General features: G+C 43.8%; 1 protein-coding gene across 2 annotated transcripts in view; it reads right to left on the minus strand.

Annotated features, from left to right (window-relative positions):
- SOL1 (carboxypeptidase D) overlaps positions 1-16,623 on the minus strand; it is an 85,526-nt gene extending 68,903 nt beyond the window's left edge. For both annotated transcript variants that reach the window (XM_086525427.1, XM_086525426.1), the window contains exon 1: positions 16,467-16,623. In XM_086525427.1, coding sequence (XP_086381553.1) covers positions 16,467-16,530 — 64 coding nt within the window. In that variant the 5' untranslated portion in view covers positions 16,531-16,623. The remainder of the gene's footprint in view (positions 1-16,466) is intronic.
- Positions 16,624-24,782: the final 8,159 nt, after the last annotated feature.

A 24,782-nucleotide genomic window follows, 5' to 3' on the forward strand; every position in this document is an offset into this window, starting at 1 on the left:
GCGAGCCCATTGACCTATCCTACGGACAAGCCAATGTCCACCTCAACACGGCAAGAGTCTTCCAAGGAACATAAAGAACCAAGGGAACCAATTGAGAGTTCATAGAAGGATTCTGAAGAAGTAAATGGGATGGAGGAGGAGAATATCACAAATTCTCTTCAGTTTGAGCTATACCTTGAGGCTTTTGGATTTTTAGCAATGTCTATGTCAAAAGTTACCAATGAATCCGCAGGCTGAATTTGGTACAATGCGAACTGCTCAAGAGGGGAGTTGCTCCACTCCTTTGTCACAGATTACCTAGATTGAATAAAGTCGATAATTTCTCTTTGAGATTTTAGGGGTACTAAAAGTATTTTGCGGAATGACTTTATGAACAAATGTACATAATTTCCTTGATTAAAACATGTGCTCTTTCATGTGTGTGTTGTTAGAGACATGTAGAGAAAGATGAAATGTCTACAGCATTTTGTATGATGAATGATTTGAACTTAGTGCATTTTGACATCTGCTAGAGATCAGAGAGATATGCATGTGATGGCTAAGTGAATGAGAACTGAATGTGAACCGAATGAGATTCTAGTGCATCAAGATGTCTATCTGGATGAGATAACTGGATACTGTTGTGAGTGCATCAAGAGTTCCAGAAGGATGAGATAGTTGCACACTGATCTAGGTGCATCAAGAGTTCTGAACGAAATGAGATGGCTATATTGAATGATTGAAACACGGTGTTCAATGTGAACTAAGTGTGTGATTTTGTGAATTGCATGCTATGTGGATGTATTGTCTAGTGGGGATGGTCATGGGCATGGTTTGCTTGATTGAAATGTGAAAAGAAAGAATATGGATCTGATAGTAACAAGATTTAGTGGATCAAGACATCCATAAACAGATCACCGCGATCTGGATGTGATTGCTAAATGGTTACAATGATCATGATTTGTATCTGAGACCCTCGACACAAATGTGATCGATCAGTGATTGATGTCTTTGTAGAAGCGTTGGATTTGTGGAGTCTTGTGCATGGGTACATCAAGTCAGTGTCTACTCAAGAAAGTTTCTGTTCTTTGGCTATTTTGCAAGTGTAATTGAGGGCAATTACAACTCTTTCAAGAGGGGGGAATGTCATAGAGTGATGATGTGGCGTGTCCAATTGGAAAGAGAGAGAACTGGCCGAGAGGACAAGAAAATTCAATCCAAAAGATTGGCCAAGGGGCCTTAGGGTTTAGAAATTAAAATCCTAACCCTACAAACTTATGCAGCACCGACCGAGGGGCCTAAAGCCTAAAATAACCAAAGCTTGAAGTCTGGGGCTGATTTCTCGCAAATTGCGCTGACGGATGATGTGGCAAGCTGTACGGATTTCTGCGATTTGCGTTGGTTGTTTGGGTCCCTTTTTGTGCGAGTCTTTGAGAGCATATGCTTTTGGGAGTATGTGCTTTTAGAACTAATGCTTTTGGGCATCCCTTGTAAGTTTAAAAGAGCCCTTTGGACCACTCCTCAAAGAACTATGCGAAAAGCAATAATAATGAAATACCAAAAGAAGCGACAGTCTTTTGGGCTAGTCCGTTTTGGCTCGAAACTCCGCCATGCCGTGTCGACTCTCCTTCTCAATCTCTATTCAAGTTCAATTCAGTTATTTGCAATTTGTATTCGTGTGTTGCTATTGATTTCTCGCTTGGAGTGTCCAAGCCTGTAATAATGACTCGTCGGCCTCTTTAAAAGCATCGACCCTCGAGGAGAGGAACTGATAGACCAACTCTTGCATGCGTTGGTCTCTCTAGGCCTCACGCTCTTGCTCTATAGCTACCCTCTTTTCTTCAGTAGCTAGACATAAAGCTTCGTGTTCCCTCTCTAAAGCCATTCTTTCCCTTTCAGCTGCCGCCCATTGAGCCTCTTGTAGCATCATCTCCATCGTAGACTTCATCAAAGTCTCCAAAGAGGTTGGCGCAATCCGTGGTGTAGATGATGGGAATGGAGGAGGATCCGGTAACGGTCCTCTTGGTGTAGGAGCTTCAATTCTTAGTACTTGGTATTGCTTGCAATCTGCGTTTAAGAAGGCTTTTCTCTACCCAAGCTCAACTCCTATGTGCGGGTGCATCCCATGGTGGACTTGAGCTCACACCAAGGCTTCTTTTTTTTGTCACGAAGTGATGATGTGGCATGCCCAACTAGCAGAGAAATGGCCGAGTGGACAAGAGAAACTTAACCCAAGAAAACTTGGAAGGACTTGTGGCTGAGTGGGCTAAAAAGGGGTTAGGATTTTAAAATCCTAACCCTCCAACTTGAAAAACTTGTGTAGCACCGGCCGAGGGGCCTAAAACCTTAAAAATCGAAAACTTTATCTCTGAAGCTCATTTTCGTAAATCGCGTTGGCGGCCTTTGTCTGTTTTTGCAGGCGTAATCGAGGGTGATTACAATTCTTTCAAGAGGGGGGTATGTGTCACAAATGGGTGACGTGGCATGTCTGTCAGCAGAGCGCACACACACCCTCCCAGGCAACAGAGGATTCCGGAAAGCACACTAAAATGCTGACGTGGCAGGCCCGCAGTTTGCGGCAGAAAAAACGGAAATCTGTTGACGTGGCATGCTGTATGGAATTCTGCGTTTTACGTTGGGAAAAAGCAGCAAGAAAAGCTTACGCAATTTTTGAGGAGATTTTGGGGGAAAACTTGCTATATTTCTTTTTTAAGCCTAGTTTAAGAGGCATGGGGCTCTGCTTTTAGCAACCCTTGTAACCTTTATTAAGAACACAAGGGGGCTCCCTCTGGAGAGCATCTGGACGAAGAGTAAGAGAGAGAGCACCGGCGGGAGTTGTACTTTGCTCGAACATTAATATAAAAAGAAATACCCAAAGGGGCGCCAATCTTTGGGGCCAATAGCTCTTGGCACGGAACTCCGCCGGGCCGTGTCGAATCAAGTGTGAATTGTGAATTGTGAATTGTTTTGAAGTGAATTCCTGTCGTGTCGCAGTAGATTCTTGACTTGGAGTGTCCAAGTCTGTTACAATGGTATCAGAGCACGGCCGATTTCTCTTCTACCGGGAAATCCGATCCTTTTTACGTGGCACTTATGGATTAAGACAGAGATCAGTCGACTTCCTCTACATCTGGAGATGCGGGAAGAGATCACGAAGAAGATTCTCACGAGGAGTATGGCCCACCTCGGCCTACTCAGGCGGAGATTGAAGAGATGGAGCGTCGACGATTGATTGACGATGCAACAAAGATGATGATAAATTTTGCGAAGGACCTGAAATTTGCAAACTTTATGACCCAGACCTCCTTCGACGAGGTGCACTCACAGTGGCGGCAAACCACAAAACCACCCCTCAAACCGGCACTCAAGAAACCTCCTACTCCAAGAATGTTTACAGAGCAAGAATTAGAAGAGGTGGTTGATACACGGATTTCTCAACTTTTTGACGCACAGAACAAAGCTGAAAAGCACGACAAAAAGCAGAAGAAAGGAACTGACTTCCCGGGTTATTTGGGTCAACAATCTGCTTTTGCCTTCGCAAGAAAGCAGAAAAAGCATGTCAGATTTGGAGGAGTATCCAGTTCTTCTTCTTCTTCTTCTTCTTCTTCTAACAGTTCTTCTAGCTCTTCTGACACGAGCGAAGAAGACAGAAAATGGAAAAAGCGAAGCAAAAAGCAAAGCTTTCAAAAAGGGCAAGAAAAAGGCAAAAAAGCCTAGATTTCGCCCAGTTTCTGACAGTTCTACAGAGGACTCGTCTTCAGACAGTTCGGACTCAGATGATCACAGATTCTATGCAAAGAAGAAGAATTTCTATAAAGCCAACCAGTATGACTTTCTGGAAGATAAAAGCAAGAAAGTCCGAGAATTTAAAGAATGTGGACAATCAATTAAATTTGACACGTTTTCTAATTTTTCGAGATGCTTCGAAGGCTTTGGCCTTCATACAACAGTTTGACATAGCTTTCTTTGAAGGACATTACTCAGAGCACTCCAAGATTCGGAGGGCTACCTCTTACTTCACGGGAAATGCTCGAACTTGGTGGTCCACTCTTCTATTGAACAAGAAAGAGCCACTTTAACGGCTGAAACTTAAAAGGCTTTTTATTTCTTCATGGCTGACTCGAGAGTACGAGCACAACAGACGAACTACTTGGAACCATCTTCGGATGACCAAGAAAGATACATTGGACGCATATTGCGAGAAATTCTCGAGCTCTTTTCTACCATCTTCTTCATTTAAGAATATCTCGTTCAAAGAACAGATTGAGCGGTTTACCTTGGGACTTCCTACAGAGATCCGAGATCACTGCTTATAGCAAAAGTCAGATTCCATTCAGAAACTCATGAGTCATGCAAAACGGGGTTTTGCCATTCATTCAGGCACTTTGACCTACCCCACAAATGAAATCATGACGCAAAGGACCGAACAGACTTCGAACAATGAAAGTAGAAAGAAGAAGAGCAACCCAGAAAAGAAAGAAAAGGATGCACGACCCCATCTCACTCTTCAAGAGAGGGTCAGCTATATCAAAGAGGGAAAGTGCCTTGGATGCGGGGAAACTGGGCACATCTCCGTGAAGTGCCCTAAAAAGGCACCAAATGAACAGGATGAAGAAAGGTCAGAGAGTTCGAAAGCAGCTGAGGAACGTGGCAGAAAAGGCAGATGAAAGCAGAACTAGTACCACATTGCGTGGGGCCCGAACCGAATCAAATGAATGAAAGTACAAAACTTTGCCGCTTTTAGGGCAAAGTGAAAGATCAGGAAGCACTCTTTTTCTTGGATGAAGGAGCCAAGGCCAACTTCTTTTCACTTGAATTGGCAGCTCGATTTGGAATTAGGCCCGACAGGCTGAGGCCACAGGCGGAGTTAGTTCTAGCGGCACACGGACGGGATGTTGCCAATTACACCGATCATTGGCAAACTTCGTTTGCAATGTCAGGGGTTGTTTAGGGCACGAGAATTTCTACATAATTCCCTTGGGAGGTTGTGATGTCCTACTCGACATCCCTTGGTACCTGTCACGTGACACAATCCAACCCTATGTGTCCGTGGACAAGCTACAGCACGACAAGGGTTCAGTTAGTCCAATCAGTATAGATTAGAAGTGTTCTGGCACTTTTGTGAGTCTGTTAGCAGACTGTGCATGCCCAGGCACTTAGTGTAGATGCATATCCTCTGGTTGCACACAGCATGATCATCAGCATTCCCATCAGAACCCTTCAGGGGAATTTTCCAGTGCATTTAGCCTATTTTTGACATTTTTCACTTATTATTTTTAAGTGACTTTTGTTGGAAAGTAGGTAGGGCAAATTGAGTAAGTTTGTACATAAGCAAACATAGACTAGCACTAATTGGCAGAAGAGGCAGCAGGAGCACCTTGCTCAACAGGCAACTTCTCAGCAAGACCAACACCCGCAGCAGCCTAGCGTTTTCTCTCCACAGAAGACCTAGCGTTTTTGCATCAGATCAGCCCTGGCGTTTTGTGCAAAGCAGATCAGCCGCAACGTCATCACGACACAGCAGATCAGCCTAGCATTTTGCATTTGTAGAACCACCGGCGACAGCAGGACCAATTTCAGCCCTAGCGTTTTTGGTTTGTAGATCAACCTCAGCGTTTTTGCATATCATTGTGACAGAATCAGCCATAGGACCAGCGTTTTCAGTTTTCAGCCCTTAGACACCGCAGATCAAGTCCCGAACCTCGCAAATCTCACCTTCCCAGAGCAGTTTCTTGCCGCACAGTCAGATCCCGCAAGGTTTACAGTTTCAGCCCGGAAAACGCAGATTTCAGCATCTGCCTTTTCAGTGCATCGTCGTCGTCGACATCGTCACCGACATAGAGTCAAAATTCAGCAGATAAAGATTTGCAGACTTCAGCCTGTCTCGTCGTCGTCGACATCGTCGGCAAGTCCAAGCATTGTAGAGATTTGTGCAATCATAAGTAGACCACTCTCGCCATAGAGAGTGGGGCCTTCGGAGGAGGGTTTTACGTCTCTGGTGTCGTATTCTCTTCTCTATCTCTCAGTCTCATTCACTTTCACGCACAATGTCCATTCACTTTGTTCGTGTCCATTGCACTCTCTCATTAAGAACGGAAGGCTCTCCCTTCCATAAGAAAAAATAGGAACCTTGAGCACAATTCGGAGCACTCATCTTGAGCAAAGTTCATTCATTTCGCTGCACCTTACAGTACCACAAGAACAACATTGTGGTTGACTATCGGGCCGAGAAAGCGACTTTGACAAATGAAGGGCACAGACATTGTACTTGATGAATTCAATTTCTTTTCTGGAAAGGATTGAATGATGATTGAAGGTCGAATATGTTTTGACCTTGAAAAAGAGCGCCAAGATTTTCTCCACACTCATGCCGATTGCTGTTCAGAGGGTTATTTAGGCGAGTTGCCGCCAGCTCGTCCTGAGGATCATACCATTGATCTGATACCTAGAAATACACCACCGAACCGGCCACCTTACCGTGTGAGCCGAGCCCAGAGATACACTTTTTGGGACACTGTCTCAGCAGCAAGAGTGCAAATGGACCCGGCCAAGATAGAGACTATCCGTGATTGGCCCGATTTGAAGAATGTCCATGAAGTTTGAAGCTTCTTGGGCTTATTTTCTTACTATCGGCAGTTCATCAGAAAGTTTGCAGAGGTTGCTTACCCCTTTGCATTTGTTAACATAGAAAGGAGTCCTCTCATGGGGACCCACAGAGGTGACTGCCTTTCAGAAATTGAAACAGAATTTGACTACACGACCAGTTGTGACTTTGCCGGATTTGCAGAAGTCGTTTGAAGTATATTGTGATACTTGTGGTCGTAGTGCATGAAGGCCATGTCATTGCCTATGAGAGACGATTGTTTTCAAGGCCGGAATTGACAGGTACAGATACGTGAGAAAGAGCTTTTGGCGGTTATCCATGCTCTTACTCAGTGGCGTCATTACCTACTCAGAGCCGATTTTACGGTTTTCACAGATGGTTGGAGTTTACGCTGCGTCTTGTCACAGAAGCAGCTATCGGAAAAGCAAATGCGGTGGGCAAACATTTTGTCACACTTTTACTTGCGGATTGTCCATGTGCAAGGACAAAAGAAATTGGTGGTAGATACTTTGTCCCGGAAGCCATTGGTTCTGACTATTTCCGCGATACATCATAGAAGCTTCGAGGATATGGTCGGTCAGTACGCCACAGATACAGATTTTGCAAATGTATTCACTTGAATACAAAATGGGGAAGTGGTAGCAAAATATTCCATTCGGGATGGCTACTTGATGAAGAAAACAATGTTGTGCGTGACACAGCCGTTGAGGGAAAAGGTTCTAACCAAAGGCTATTGTCCACCTTTTATGGGTCACCGCGGCATTGTTACCACCTTGAACGGTGTGGAGAGATACTTTTGTTTGGCCGAGACTCAAGAAGGACCTGGACGATTTTGTACGCAGTTGCTTGGTATGCCAGAAGGCCAAGTTTTGACAGGCAAAAGCACAAGGATTGTTACAACCTTTATCCATACCCACTCGCCCCTCGAAAAGTATTGCAATGGATTTCATTTTTTGATCTCTCGAAAACACAGCGTGGGCACGAATGTTTATTGCCCAGATATTCAGATTACATGGCATGCCTGAGACGATTGTCTCCGACAGAGACCCCAGATTCACGAGTTTGTTTTGGAAGGCTATGTGGGAGAACATTGGTACACGGTTGCAGTTCTCATCATCGTTCCACCCGCAGACTGACGGGCAATTAGCGATTGCTAATTCAGTGGTATTGGATTTGTTGAAGTCTTCTTCTTTGAATCTGACGACTTCATGGAAAAAGGGTTTTTACCTTTGGTGGAATATGCCTACAAAAACACGATTAACTCTTTAATGGGAAAGGTGCCATCTGAGATTATTGAATTTGCTACAAAGGTTCCACCCTTCCTTAGTACGAAAGATAAGATATTTCTTTGAAGTCGACCAATTCATGAGGGACTTGGACTTGGTCCGGAAGGCTTTGCAGAAACCTCAGAAAAAAGGCAGCAGATCGACATTGTCGCGATTTGAGATTGAGGAGAACGATTGGGTGCTCTTGCATTTTGAGAAGGTACGTCTAAGAAAGAAAAAGAGAAAGGAGCGGCTTTCTCGAAAGCTTAGCATGAGATACTATGGACCTTTCTAGATTTCCGAAAAGATAAATGATGTCTCCTTTAGACTGAAGCTACCCAACAGTTGGAGACTTCACAATGTTTTCATGTGAGTCTCTTGAAGCCTTTTAAAGGCGATGTACCCGATGATGGGGAGCCAGATGAGCAACCCGAATTGGAGGAAAACGAGCAGATACTCGTTCCAGGACAGATATTTGCACACAGAAAGATAGAAACATAAAAGGTAAAGCGAAAAGACGGTTCTTGGTTCAATTCAAGACCTACTTTGCATTGGATGCGAAGTGAATGGAGGAGGAGGACCTGGCAGATACTCCTCGGATTGTGAATCTTTACCTCGAAGCATTTAGTTTAGCATAGTCTATTCTAAATGGAACCCCGAACTCAGCTTGGGCGGAATCTGGTGCAGCGGGGATGCACAAGAGGGGAGTCGCTCCACTCCTTTGTCAACAAATTGCCTCGATTTTTGATACTAAAGTCACTGATGTCTCTTTTGAGTTTAAGGGATACTGTGAGCTAAAAATATTCTGTTGTAAGACTTTATGAACTGAAATTCCTAATACTGACTTGTTCTTGACTTGTTTAAGTGGAGAAACCGATAGACGAAATGACTGTAGCATTCCAGTCTGAAAGATCTCGATAGACGTGATTGCAATAAGGATTAGTCAATCGGGCATCTGTGAGGTCCCGAGTGGATCTAGATGCGATTGCTAAATACATTGCCAATTAATCATGGTCTGAGATCCGAATGAATGTTGAATGTGATTTGTCATATGATGTCCTGTGATGTCAAGTGATGTTCTGTGATGTCGTGTGATGTGACTGTCGATCGGTACATGTGCTAGATGTGTGTTCCTAGTGTGTCGGTACTAACAGTCAGTGTCTGCTAAAACAATTTATGGCTTCTGTCTATTTTGCAAGTGTAATCGAGGGTGATTACAAAGCTTTCAAGAGGGGGGTATGTCACAAATGGGTGACGTGGCATGTCTGTCAGCAGAGCACACACACACCCTCCCAAGCAGCAGAGGATTCCGGAAAGCACGCTAAAATGCTAACGTGGTGGGCGGCGGAAAACACGGAAATCTGTTGACGTGGCATGCTGTACGGAATTCCACCTTTTACGCTGGGGAAAAGCAGCAAGAAAAGCTTACACAATTTTTGAGGAGCTTTTGGGGGAAAACTTGCTTTATTTTTCTTTTAAGCCTAGTTTCAGAGACATTGCTTTATGAAGCTTTTGATTTTGAAGTAACCTTTATTAAGAACCCAAGGGGGCTCCCTCTGGAGAGCATCTCGACCTAGAGTCTGAGAGAGAGCACCCGCGGGAGTTGTACTTTGCTCGAAGATTAATATAAAAAGAAATACCAAAAGGGACACCAGTCTTTGGGGCCAATACCTCTTGGCACGGAACTCCGCCGGGCCGTGTCGAATCAAGTGTGAATTGTGAACTGTTTTGAAGTGAATTCCTCTTGTGTCGTGGTAGATTCTTGACTTGGAGTATCCAAGTCTGTTACAGTATGTCACAAACTGGTGACGTGGCTGACCCCCGGACACACTCACAAACTGCTGACGTGGTTGTCCCTCGGATATTGCGCCGACAGGTTGACGTGGCAGTACTGTACGGACAGCAGTGTACCGAAATCCCTGATTTTGCCCTAATAGCTGACGTGGCAGTACTATACGAAAATCCCTGATTTTGCACTAGCTGCTTTTTGCCAGTTTTAGAGGATCATTTGCTTTTGGAACTTTTGCTTTTCAGTTTGACTGATTTTGGGGCTCTGCTTTTGGCATCCTTTGTAAGAATAAAAGAGCCCTAATTTCTAAGGGCCTCACTCTTCAGGGCATCTGGACACAGAGCCTCAGAGCGGAGGACCCTACGGGAGTTGTACTTTGCTCAAAGGTTAATATAAAAAGAAAAACCGGAAGCGGCGCCAGTCTTTGGGGCTAATACCTCTGGGCACAGAACTACGCCAAGCCGTGTCGTCTTTTGTGAACTGTTTTAAAGTGAATCTCTATTGTGTTGCGGTAGAATCTAGACTTGGGTGTCCAAGTTTGTTACACCCCTCTCTATCGCTAGAGAGGTATTTGCTTTAGATTGCACAAATGCTGATACAATGGTCCCAGATGCTAAAATGCTGATGGGATCTTGTTGTAGATGCTTGGTTCTTCGAGGCTAAGGGCTGAAATGCAAAAACACTCGGAGAACTCATGAGATCTGCAAGTGTTGACGAGGCTATGGGCTGAAATCTGAAAACGCTGGGCTGATTTGAGGGCTGAATCTGAAACGCTGGTGTGACTAGCGCATCAGCGGCGATACGGCGTGGATATGGCTGAAAACTGCTAACGCTAGGGCTGATCTGGCACTACAGGCTGAATTTCGGATGGTAGGCTGATGCTAGGCAAAAACACAGGGGAACTGTGGATGTTGAGATACTACGGGTACTTGGTGCTTCACTGAGGGTACTGACTTATCCTTGAGAAGTGAAACCCCCCCCCCCCCCCTCACCCCCCAGGGTCACTTATATATGGGATTAAAGTTGGGTTGGGCAATGCCAATAAAAATCCCACAATTTCTAAAATGTCACTTATTGATGAGTTAATAAACTCACTTATATGAGGTGCTTCACATGCACATAAATACCTAGGCTGGGTACTAATGCAACTGTATGGGAACACTCCCTAGTGCCGACACGTAGCACACAAGCTATGTTCATGTGCAATCAGAGGGTATGCAACTAATCTAAAGTGCCTAGTCATGTAGGTCTTATGTACAGGCTCACAAGGGTGCGGTGCTAGAACATTTCCTAGGCTGTCCTAAACGCTAGAAATAAGGATTCGCTTATCCACATGCACATAGGATTAGATGTACATGTGATGGATTGTCTAAGCATTATTTTCAGCTTATAAGGTTTTACTAAGTTTTTAGTAGGTTCATACCAATTTAAAGTTTTACTAAGTTTTTAGTAGGTTCATACCAATTTAAAGAGTGTCCGGCCGCCCACTCATAAGTGGACACTTGCAGATTTAAAAAAGCAAAAAAAACTAGCATCCCCTCTCTCTCTAGCAGAAGAAAAAAGCCATCTCTCTCTCTTACTGGGGCAGCCCCTCTCTACCCTATTATTGGAGGGAAAACGCCCTCTATTCCTACCGGTTGCCAAAGGCTATAAAAGCAATCTCTCTCACACTCACAGACACCAGAAAAGCCAGCCCTAAGGTTGAGCCCATGCTGCTTCAGATTTCAGCCACCAAGATGATGTCGCCGCTGTCACAACTCAATAGACAAAGATGTTGTATCCTTTTTCTAATACTGCTCATTTTTTTTACATTTGAAAATTGTTTTCCTCTTTCAAGGATAGCGAGAATAGTACATTTGAGCAGGCCATTAATGAGTGGTCACACGTTATGGTGGACCCACGTAGTGGGTTAGAACAATAAATAATGCACACTCCCACCGTCTACATAAACTCAATCCTAAGGTACTTGGATTGAGCATAAATATATTTCCTTCTGGGGGGTGCCCATCTTCAACCCTCATTCTATTTCTTGTCTCTTTGAAGTGTGGTGGTCTAGCCATTCTTAGATTATTGTGGTCTTCTTTGGATCCATTAGAATGCCTTCTAAAGAGATCACATGTCCAAGATAATTAATCTTATGCATGAAGAACTCGTTTTTCTTACCATTGATGAGAAGCTGGTTCTCATGAAGAAGTTGCAAAACAATTTCCAAATGTTGTCGATGCTCCTCTTCATTCTTGCTAAACACAAGAATATCATCAAAGAAAATGTCGACATATTGGCGGTGACCTCTAAACGTACGCTCCATCATGCAATTGAAAGTTGCCAGTGCATTAGTTAATCCAAAAGGAATCACCAAGAATTCATATAAGCCAAAAGGAGTACCGAAAGCAGTCTTGTGGGTGTCTTATGTAATTACCCTCATTTGGTGATAGCCGCTCTTTAGATCAAACCTATTGAAAATCTTGGCACCACCAAGGCAATCCAAAATGTCATCAATTCGTGGAATGGGAAATGTGTTCTTCATAGTTATTTTGTTGAGTGCCCGATAGTCGATACACATTCTAAGGTGCCATCCTTATTTTGAACAAGAAGAACTGGAGAACAAAAGGGTGAGCTACTAGGCTTAATCAACCCACAACTAAGTAGGTCTTCTACTTGCTTCCTGATCTCTTGTTGAGGATGGCTCACTCGGTAAGGCGTAATGTTGGGAGAAAAACTGCCAAGGATGATATCTATTTGATAATCTTCAGGCCTTTCTGGGGGTAATTTATAAGGAAAATCTTCTCAAAAACGATCTTTGTTCTTTTCCAAGAATTTGAGTTGTTCTTGATTTTCAACATGCATTTTATCATGGCTATCGTTTTCATAAAACAAACAACATTGTACACAATCCTTAACTAATCTAGAGACTTGAGTATGGCTTGTCTTGATCTTTGAAACCTTGAAGCTCAAATTTAAGCTTGCCAATTTAAGGTACAATTGTTTTCAATGTGTCTTTGTCATCGGCATTTAGAGCTTGGTGAATCTCTAAGCGTGTCTCCATGTCATTGTTCTCCAAGCCAAGTTCTTTGGCTAAATTTCAAGAGATGAGATTCTCATTCGCCGTTGGATCGATTGTCCCCAAGCTTTAAGTAATTGAAGCATCGCTGGAGTATGGTTTGTATTGCCAACCACATCTCCTATAGCATTGATTGTGACCAATGGCTTGGCTTTGTCTTCGGAAGAAACCCTGTTGTTTCCTTTGTTCGCATATTTTTTTGCTATGTGTCCCGATTTACCACATTTGAAGCACACCCCTTCTCCCTCTCTCTCCCTCTCTCTCTCTCTCTCTTAGATTCAGACTGTTTGCCTTCTTCGCAGATTCAAAGATATGGATCCAGATAGGATCTCTCATAGAGCCTTCATTGCATCTAGAGAGATGGCACGAGCAGGGGACACTAGCTCATGGTATGCCCAGACAAGAGATTGGCTAGCTCAGCACGGTTTTGATATTGATAGACTACCACCACTCCAGTATGACACCCAGGCCCCGACCTATACCCTCTCACGCTCTGAGCGGAATAGGGTCATCAGACAGGAGATATGGCATACATATATTCAGAGGACATGGCGCAGGCCCACAGACACCCTACCTCCTAAAATGCTATATTACTATGAGCATTTTCTGAGGTTCTCAGAGCAGGGATTCATTGAGATTCCATCATACATGCAAGAGTACATGCCACACCGACTTCGGGTCAACATTGGCCAGCTACGAGTGTCATCACATCAGCTAGAGATTGAGAGTGGCAGAGCCAGAGGCATACCACGAGAGGAGCGTACATGCCGGATTTGCCAGACGGAGGTGGAGAGTGAGGAGCATTTTGTCATGAGATGCCCAGCATATACAGAGCTGAGAGAGAGAGATGGAATTGGAGATTCATTACAGCAGCATATGATAGGCCGAGAGCAGAGGAGGTTTGGCCAGTTCTTGGTTGCGGCTTTAGAGGTTCGAGAGCAATTGTTACAGCCACGCCAGAGTCAGGATAGCAGGACACAGACTACCATCACACAGTTTTTCCGACGAGGAGGACCAGACCCCCCCACACTACCTACACAGAGTAGAGGGCTTACCCTTCTGCAGGCAGAGTCTCAGAGGGCACGTCGGAGACCGAGGCCTAGGATACAGGACACATGGGTGTCACCAGAGGGAGGTCTCGAGGATACTAACCTTACACCATCAGTATCTAGAGCAGAGTCATGTACCAGCACCAGGAGATCCAGCATTCCAGAGATACCTGAGCAGGCCACCATCGATGTACCACATTCTCTACCCTACATATGTTGCTTGTTTTTAGATACCCTCCCTATCATCTCATGGTGGTATCACCTTGCAGCCCCTAGTTGAGCCTGATGATGCGTGAGCACACCTCGACACGAGGACCCACACTATACATTGTACACCACATGCACCACCCTACCACACCCTCTTGCATAGTATAGGCTCATCTCAGTTTGTACCCTTTTTTTATTTTCCGATGCCTAGAGCATCAACACATGTATATGATATTGTCTCATAGGTCGAGTTCGGCCTTTCGAAGACGTTAATAAAGCTTTCTTTCTTTCTTTCTTTCTTTCTCTCTCTCTCTATTGCCTCACCCACTGCCCAAGTACTTGAGGCTGTCGCCAAGAGTGAGTGGATTGGTAATAGTGGGACACCTCTCATATGTATCACACTTGTCACAACATCATATTGGTGATAATTCTCCCTTCCCTATAGTTGGTGTTGGAAACATCTCTATTGGAAATGCTATCTTGAATGATGGGCCACACATGCCTAAGCTCTCAACTAACCTATTCTCCATCTCTAACGTAGCTTCCAAAGGTCTTCGAAGTCAATAGTTACCCGGAACAGGAACGGAAGGGTCCGGAACGAGACGGGAACGGGGAGGGGAAGCCGGAACGATCGACTAAAATAAGACTTGAATTACCTCCATTCAGCTTAGTCCCAAATCAACTTCTAAACAAACTCAAACTGGCCCAAATGTGTCCCCCAAATGCCTACTTTTTCCCCTTCTGCCCCGCGTTCCACCATTTCGCCTCACGTTCCACCCTGTTTCGGTTACACCCCGTTCCGGAACAGCTTTCCGTTCTTGACTCTGTTTTGGGAATGGAACTCGTCTGGAACGCCGTTTCGGGACGATTGGGCTACGTTCTGTCCATTCCCTGTTATAGTGCTTGGAGTCTATTTTGATAATGATCTTATTGAAGTGATTGATAGAAGGAACCTCTCTAAGTATAGAGTCTTTCTCTTCTACTTTACAACAACAAGTCACATTTGCACAAGCTGCTCTCCAAACATCTCTATTGGAAATGCTATCTTGAATGATGGGCTACATGTGACTAAGCTCTCAACTAACCTCTAAAGCAACTTCTAAAGGTCCTGGAGTCTATTTTGATAATGATCATATCAAAGTGATCGATCAAAGGAACCTCTCTGACCGTATAATCTTTCTCTTTCCATACAATATCTCTCTTCTAGCTTAGAGTCACATTTGCATCCGTTGCTGCTCTCCAAATCAAAAGCACTTATCATAGATAATGAGAGTAACCTTTGACACTCGCTTTGGTCATGTCTCCAACGCAACTTTGCAGTCTTGTCTCCAAGGATTTAATTAATTTTGTAGCACCAACTAAGTAAAGGGAAGACTTCGACCTAGGAAGCAATCCAACTCTTGGAAGCCAGCCATCTTATGCCTATGGTTTATTGGCTTTTGGATTCACCCATTCAATAAAGGAAAGACTTTCCTAGGAAGCACTCCAACTCTTGGGAGCCATCTTATGCCTATGGTTTATTGGCTTTTGAATTCAGTTCAACTCCCTCAAGGTTACAAAGCGCACTAAGTCTTGGGTGAAAACCTTTTTACCTAAACCTTTAACCCTTGAGTGCTTTCACACGAAATAAAGTTCAACCCAAGGGGCACCGATTTCGAGGCTTGAATCTTCTCTATAAGTCACACTCAAGACCTCCTTATATTCCAATGAATATTCTAGGTTGTGGGCATGAAAATCGGCAAAGAGAGAAAGAAATTCCCAAGTGTATTGATTTTGGGGTTCAATATGATATCAAGGTGATGAATACCATTGCTTCAGGCTTCTTACATCGCTCTCTCCTTCTCTGTTTATTTGCACCATCTCTCTCTCCTTCATTCATTGATTCAAGGTTTTTCTTATTATCTTCAATTATAATGTGGAAAATAATGCTTAATTCATTTATTTGTAGCATTTCTTGGAGGGAGCAGTTTGAACCTATAAGGCCACCAAGCTTCCTTTTCCGGTCACACTCATGCACCACATAGATACTAGTGCAAAATACATATTAAACAAGAGAAGAACTGCTACAATCGACCAGGTAGGCAGCCTTTATCCACTTTTCCATTCTTGAGTCTCGACACCCTACGTCCAAACCTGCCACCAATTGTGCATTCAGGGTCGCTTGCCAGAAACTTGAGGCATTCATGGGAGCACAAGAGAGGTGTGGAGATGAAGGTAGGCAAGCATCACAAAGAGCTTGATGATTCTCTCTCTCTCTCTCTCTCTCTCTCTCTCTCTCTCTCTCTCTCTCTCTCTCTCTCTCTCTCATGTGGGTGCCAAAGAAAGATGCACAACGTTGAAAAATCAGAGCCTTCAAGCAAGCTTCGTCCAAACATCGCTAAAAAGTCAGAGCCTCAATGCGTAGATCTAGCTATAGGCTTCAGGCTCTCTCTCTCTCTCTCTCTCTCTCTCTCTCTCTCTCTCTCTCTCTCTCTCTCTCTCTCTGTGAAGCGAGCAGCTCAAGAGAGCATACCAGAGGAGGTGGAAGCGAGAAGCAGTGCTGCTATCCGCAAGACGGACAAGCCAAGAGAACCCATTTGCGCCGAGATCCCCGAAGTTCATCGACAGCTAGCTGCTTTAAACTTTCAAACTCTCTCTCTCTCTCTCTCGAAAATGAACGAGCTGGGTTCACACGAGGCGTCCTTGTAGCACCCACACGATGCAACATACACTAAAGGAAAATGAAGGTGGTGAAGAAGCATAAGGGGACGCCAAGAAATTCGATTCAAATGATGAAAGCCACACTTGAGGGAGAAGCAATGAAACAAATGTGTACATTGTTGATATGGTTGTAAAGTGTGCTAGCTAACAAAGTGATTGAGTATCAAAATAGGAGCAAATGAAGTGTCATGTATGGATACACAGCACCTTGGCAGTATCAGAGACAATTGAGGGTGGGTGTTTGTTCTAAATGGAGAGTCTTTTTGACACACGAGGACGCTCAAAAGGGAAATTTTGGATGAGGATCTCACCCTTGTAAACTAGCACATATAGAATAAAGCATATGCTGTGCGGTGAGAGTGCATGTATATTGGCTCTGTAGCACACACCCACAATTCACAAGTGAAAGAATTAAAGAAAAGATCTCACTTGAAAATTTTATTCACAGCTACCTAATAATAACGGTGGCCTCTCCAAAACTCCAAGGCAAAGAACTCACACAAACTTCACAATTGAGTGAACAATGCCACATGTGTAAATTCTCATCTTTTAGGTACTCATGTATAGAAGTAAAGATGCACCCAACTCAAAAACCACACTTCATTCTTTTATATCATGAAAAAGTACTAATTTGTGGAAGTGAGTATGTCCTATGTACATTATGAAAGGGTGCTAATATGTGGAAGTGATCGTGTCCTGTGTATTAAAATGTAACTTAGATTTGTGCAAGAATGCCTCCAAATTCTGCACCTATATCCATCACAATTATATAAAATAGAGCTATAGCTCCTAATGGCTCTGCCCTTATTATGCGGAATCTCGGCAGATCCGCCCCAAAATAACCCCTCTCTCTCCTCTCTCTTCCATCTCTCTCCTCTCTCTTCCGTGGCCGTCCTGCCCTCCACGCAGCTTCGCCATCGCTGCCCTCGTGTGCTTCGCCATGGCTGGTGGAACCCTGCATACACAGCTACAGGCAACAGGTCATCGAGCTCCATCATGACAACAACAGTCACTTCCACCTGTGCCTGCTCCAGCCTCCTTGTGTTCTATGTGTGTGCCCTTGCATTCTCGCCAACTCCCTCTTACGGTTGGCTTTTCCAAGCCTCAACAGCTTCTTGGAAGGTGTTTGCAATTGAATCAACATCCTCAGACAGTCGTTCAGGACTCCTTCCTACCTTGTTTGTCACCTTTGTAGGGTTCTCTAACTCCCCTCGTGAGGATCACATGGTTGCACCTACGAGAGGTCCCTCTGCGAATAGGCCGCATGACAAGCAATGGCAATACTCCTCCTCTGGCAACTTGCCCCCAGACTCTCTATGCACCACGTTTTGCATATCAACCAGCACGAGAGAGATTTTAATGTTGCAGGAACGATCCCATGAGGCCTCAAACATCTACCCTGTCTCAAAGAGAGAGAGAGAGAGAGAGAGAGAGAGAGAGAGAGTTGTTGCATCGAGAGAAGCAGAAGAAGAGAGATTTCAACGCCGCATGAAGAATCTAGAGAGGGCTCGAAGATCCTACCTTGCTAGATCTCGTGGCTCGAGACTCTCTCTCTCTCTCTCTCTCTCTCTCTCTCTCTCTCTCTCTCTCTCTCTCTGCTCCACGTACCCCTTCCAAAAAATATCCGAGCAGAAATTCCCAAAATGTCCTTCAAGTTTTCCAAAATTCCCAAAGTACCCTAGTTGTGAGAGTAAATCTCTTCAAAAAGTAAAATTTTTTCTAGCTTTTAGTGCGAGGTAATTTGCCACAAATTAGATGCTAAGCAAGCAAAAACGGATCTCAATTGTCAAAAACGAATAAAGATTAGACAAATCCAACCAAAATAGATAAAAGGTATTTTGGGGATTTTTGAAATCAAGAAGAGAGTTCTAACATCGCAGGAAATATCCCAAGAGACCTTGCTAAACATTTGGACGTGCTACACGTGGAAAGCAAGAAGTTTTTTCTTTTTGGCCTTACCTTTTCAAAGCCAAAGGATCTTTGTTGATTCCCCTTAACGGGACACTTTGGCAAACCTATTTATTAAGAATGCCTTTTTAGGACAGAAAAAACTCTCTAACGTTTAGGTTTTAAGCAAAATAAATCAATGCTTTGCATAAAGTTGGCATAGATTTGCCAAATAAATGTGATAAAAGTGCAACCATCTCTCATTAATTGCACTCACACACATTTGAGGCATCAAATTTATGATGAGAAAAAGGATGAAACATAGCTATGAAGTTTAGAGATTTAATTACACAAAAGAAAGAAATGACAAACTTTTAGTTGTAGTAGATTAGAGACATAGTACAAAATCCTTTGATTGCACCCTTCACACCATTTTAGATGGTTACAAAGATGAAAGTATAGAAGAAGATTATAAATTTGAAGCAAAAAATATAAAGATATCTTTGAAATATGAGTATGGTGCTTCATCCACCGACATGTCTATAAAGGAAAGCCTTTAGAGCAACACTGCAAGATCCAAACACTAACATAATATACGATCTTGCATGTGCATTGCTAAGACTTGATGCTTGAAGTTCTTAGCTTTGCTTTTGCAGAGATGAAGCAATGCTCCACGGCAAAACACTCAAAATATACATGCTCTTTAGCATTGGATGCCTCCTCTCTCTTTGGACCCAAAATGTGAGCCCAAATGCACGCTTATCTCTAAAAAAATTATTGAGATGTGATGTTTTTACCATTTTCCAAGAATTATTCCTCTAATTAAGATAAGGCACCTCCCATACGAGTCAAATGCCATGGAGCTTGACCCATACCTCCCCCACATGGCTGTTTTGAAAGCTACCCAATCTAATCTCCTTATGTCCCCCACCCCATGCATAAGAAGTCTATCCACTCACACATGCCTTTGATACAACTTTCCTCTTCATTTTAATTTTTCAACACCTAAGTAACATTGTACAATGTACGTAGACTCCGTACACAAAAAAAATGTCACAGATTTTGTAAGAGACTAGGAACTAGCACGTAAACTTCTCCATCCAACCATGCCATATAAAGGCCCTTGGCCTGCTAAATATAGGTCCCCAATGCATGTGCGTCCTTGGTCCTTAGCCTGCCGAGTCCTACCTTAGGCCTGACATTACTCCCCCATTGGAGAAGTGTTTTCATCCTCGAAAACAAAAATGATGATATCTTTGTAAGAATAATAATGTTTTCCATAGCAGCATACTGGCGATCAAGGTTGAAAACCTGACATAAACTTGAAGGGACTAAACCTAGTCACAACATGCTTTGCATCATGGTAAGAAAACTACAACTAGAGAGATAACCTTTCCAATTGGATTGCTTTTGCCTAACGCATGCTCTTAGCATATCCTCTAGCACGGGTGACAGTTCCTCCCAATATTTTTGAGTAATCTATAAAATCCATAAAAATTATAGACAACCAACTTGGTTACTCAAGAGATTGAATAGTGAACTAAATAAACTTTACAAAGTTTAGTCAACTGGTATCCAAAAAAATTTGGCCACTAAAACTGTCTCCTCATACGACGTGCTCACAATGTTTTAATGATTGGATTTGACCAACACCTAAGGACTCTGTTGTGACACATGATTAGAAAAAACAAGGGCCAATGTCAGCCATAGAGACTCATATTCTCCTCGTGTGGAATATGTCTCATATAATGACGTCGGGAAATATGACATCCTTCAAGTACAATATGTACTTGTGTCTGGAGGTAGTTGTAAACATTCTGTGACACGAGTGGGACCCTTGTGAACCTTGATCCACACTAGCTAAATCAAACACCATGAGTTCTTAAACCATGTTGCATAGCTTATGACTAACAACATGTACCAAATGAAACCCTACCATGTATGTCTATAACTGCAAGGTGCAAAATCATATTCGGTACACTACTGTCCCAAAATTCTTTCTTCCTACATGATCTTGTCATGTGTCTGAAGAGAAAAATGGATAAAAGCATTCTATCATATGTATCCCACTTGGAAAACTCAATCAAAGTATATTAAAAAATGAAACTAAACCAAACCATATGCTAACTAGGAGGTGGAAAATAGCTTACACTTACCCAAAGTGAAATGCACTTTCCAAACCTGAAAGATACAGTACCCAAAGTTCAACCTCAAAAGGCCAAGTATTTCTCTGTAGCCAATTGTCCTAGAATTAGAAGTAAATGCTCACTTGAGAGTGAATTTTGGTCTGTGTTTGTCGTCTGTGTGCTTGAATCTGGCTCATAGCCATGTATGCTGCTAGGTTGAGAGTTGTCGTATGTACCATACATGCCCGCTTGGCTTGGTTCATATTGACACCCAATGAAATATCATTCAAACCTGTTGGAAAGCCCTCCCAAGCTTGTATGCTAATAACATATTCCAAACTTTGGAAGATTCTATGCAATATGCTAATAATTGAGGCCTTGCTTTGCATAAATACACCAAAAAGATAAGAGAGGATGGAGCCTTTGTGCTCATAGCCAACGGGTGCTCCTATCAATATACAGATATCAAGGTAAAATAAAACACTGGAATTCGTATCACCCCGTGATTCCGCTTTCTAGCAGCATTTAATGTCTTATAATCATGCACACTCTCCACTTCCCCCTTTTTTTGGGTGTAATAACAAGTAGAGAAACCCACTCAGACTCTTGCACATGGTAGATAATACCTACTTCAAGTAGCTTGTTGATCTCCTGCCATAAAGCTTCCTTTTGAATCCCCCCCAGACTTCATAGCTTCCATGCCTTTGGTTTATATCCCTCTTTAAGCAGAATCCGGTGTTCCATCCCTTCTACCCCTCATAGGTCTTTGTACTTCATACAAAACAAATGAGGATTGGATGCACAAAAACGCACATAGCTCTCTTTCTCCTACTTACTTAAGTCTTCAGCTAGCATACCCTCCACCTCTACTGCATCTACACCAAGAACTTGAGATCGCATACCTTCCTTTGCAAGGGAGTGTCAAGGCTAACTCCAAACATATGTGCATCAATCTTCAAAAGGTCATGGTCGCTTTCCTCTACCTTCATAACTACGTAGCCTTTGTCATAAGCCGAATCAATCTCGTACTTATAGCTTTTTGTTGAATCACCTTTGTAACCCTCTACCATAGGATGGAAGTGGCTTTCCTTGGTCCTTAGGTCTAACACCACCTCTTTGCCATTCTCTTTGTCCAACAAAGTGAACACCCCACTTTCCCAATCTTGCTCGGCCCATACTGCAAGAAGCTATTATCACTTGCTTTTATCACAAAAAAGTCAATAAGGCATTCAATACCCATCACCTTTACCTTCACATCATGAGATATGCCCAAAAACCTCACCTTGGCATGATTGGCCATCCTCATCTACACAGTGGACGACCATTGTTTTAGCCCCTGCATCCCTCATAGGAGTATCTGTCATAACAAATACTTGAGCTCCACCATCGATGTATGCCTATGCCTGCATCTTCTTTTTAATAAGAGCATCAATGAGAATTATCACATCCATTGGATTCCCTACCCTCAAGGTCACTGCATGTACATCTCCTATGACCTGTGGAAGCCTAATACTGACACTAGTGGACCACTATATCCTCAACTTGGGGTTCAATGCTAGCAATTGACCAAATGTAGTATTAGAATTTTGACTCTAAACATCACTCACTATATCATATTTAGGATGACCTTGCCCAAGTTGGAAGTATGTCTGTCGGATCTTGTGCCGCCTTCTCCTCTTACTAGACTCTGCCTACTCTCTTCCTTCATCCACCTTCTCTTTACCTTTGCGAGCTATGGTTTCCCATTCCATCTCTATCTCCACAAACCCTCTTATCGGCCAAAACATCAACATCCTGTTTATCCACTCCAATAATGTTGACTATGAACTTCCTCATTACTTGGTGGGTGCAACATTATCCACAAGTTGCTCATTTTGACCATTGAGCGGCCCTTGTTCTCTATCTCTGCCAAACGATGGAAATCTACCTCCTCTTTCTCTAGGCAGATGAGGACAATTGAGAGCATAGTGCCCTTCCTCCTCAATTGTAGCATTGGCCAGGCAATGTCCTAGCTCTACCCCTACCTACCCTTGGTTGTCCTCTATCCATCACACTTAAATGAAGCTCTTGCATTTATTCAAACAAATCTTGAACAATACGCACCCAATGTTGCAAAACGGTTGCCACACCCCCTGTTTGGGTGATTCTTTGCTTTAACTTCATCACGTGGACTCTTGGGTTGAATGGGGGAGAAACCGCTTCATATCCCAATGTGCCATGCTCAATCTTCTTCTTGATCTTTCTACTCTTTGCTCATGCAACTGAAGGGGATCGGGGAGCACCACAGACGGAGAGTGAGAGAGAGAGAGAAGGAGACACACACACGATGTGGGTGGGGAGACTGTGAAGTGGCAGCTCCCCCTATACAGTATACTCACTATAAGTATAGGGTAACAGTGGGCGGGCGCCCATGACCTGGGCGACCGGTCAAGGCACATAGGCCTTAACCCCAACAACCTCCCACTTAAAGGCCAATGTGCCTTTAAGCAAGATCTACTAGTGTACAACTAATAGAAGCTGAGATATTCTCTCAACCTATGCCCACTGACTCTCGATGAGCTAGTGCATCCGGCTCTACTGACAGACAAACATCCCACTGCGGAAGCCACACAGAGCTAGCTCCAAGCTCTGCAAATAGTCTACAAGAGCTCATGCACTCCTGCAAGTATCGCTCCAATACCTACAAACCTCCCCTATGCTCTATGCCGAGATCAGTCATCGAACAACTAATCAACCCTGCTGCAAATGTTCCCACTGCAGCTGCGATATCCGGTCTCAAGATCAACATCTCATACATGAGACCACCGAATGCCGATGCAATGCTAGCGGGCCCTGCTAGCTCTATAGAGCATGCATCAACATATATATCCGTGGCAATAGGCATCTCTGACTGACAAGGCGTGTCAGCCACATGCATCTCCTTACTGTCCGCAAAAGACGCATCAACCTGTCGTGCAACCTCAGAGCAAACCAGCTGCTCTAGATGTCTGCTGGAAGACATATCCTGCACAACTATATCCCCATGCTCACTGTCGAGCATAGAAAGGAATGCCTGCATAATCGCTGACATCTCAGTCTCCTTTGCAATCATCCACTACAAACATGACCACTCAATCTGCTGTGACTCACTAGAGCTCTCATGCTCTAACTCCGTATGCATAGACTCTTGCACAACGTCCTCCTGTCGTGACTCACTAGAGCAAGACCGCTCTACTTGTCTATCCTGCATAGAAGTATCTCGCACAACTGACTCTCTGCTTTGCTCAGTCACTAGCAAAGCATGCATGTCTGACTCTGTCACCTCTCTGTGTGACTGCTCAAGTCGTGCCCTAACTGTGTGCACAACGAGCTCACTACTCTGCACTCCATGCAAAGCACCCTGCAACCCATAAGCAAAAGAGACTCGCCTGCTCTCTCGCTGTCTACCTGGCTGCATGATCACAGAGACAACACCGTCTCTCGCGTGATCCACATGCAAAGGGTAACCTGTACCACTCCTGGCACCTCTCGCAATCACTAGCAAACCCAAATGCATCACAAAATCTCGCTCTCGTAGCGAAATCTGACATCCACAATCTCTAAGCTGACTAATCGAGATCAAACTCACTGTCAAATCTAGTACATAGTGCACATGTCGTAACAAGTAAGATGCACCACTCGGTAATGACAGTCTCACATCTCTTGCACCTGCTATCGCATGCACCGATCCATCGGTCAAACGTACACTGCCAAGCATCCCGCTAGAATAGCTACAAAACCATGCACAATGCGGCGTGACATGAAACATAGCATCTGCGTCTAGCAACCACTGCGAAGGGAGTGCACTATCCACATGTATAGCATCTCGTGCATAGCTCGAGGTAAAAGTGACATCCCCGTCACTAGTATACTCCGACACTACATGTGCCTCAACTGTCAAAGCAACTGAGTCCATGGCATCACTACATACATCTCTGAGACTGCCATGTCTCCTACGATGTCACATACGATGAAAACAACGCCGTCTAACGTGTCCAGAATGACCACAATACCAACATGTCACCTCTCGGCGTGCTCGTGAATGTAAATGTCTCACACGAGTCCTTGACGACTCAGACCTATCATACATATCATGT

Source organism: Adiantum capillus-veneris, chromosome 12, assembly GCF_014529385.1.
Source record: "Adiantum capillus-veneris isolate H3 chromosome 12, ASM1452938v2, whole genome shotgun sequence".
NCBI classification, from domain to species: Eukaryota; Viridiplantae; Streptophyta; class Polypodiopsida; order Polypodiales; family Pteridaceae; genus Adiantum; species Adiantum capillus-veneris.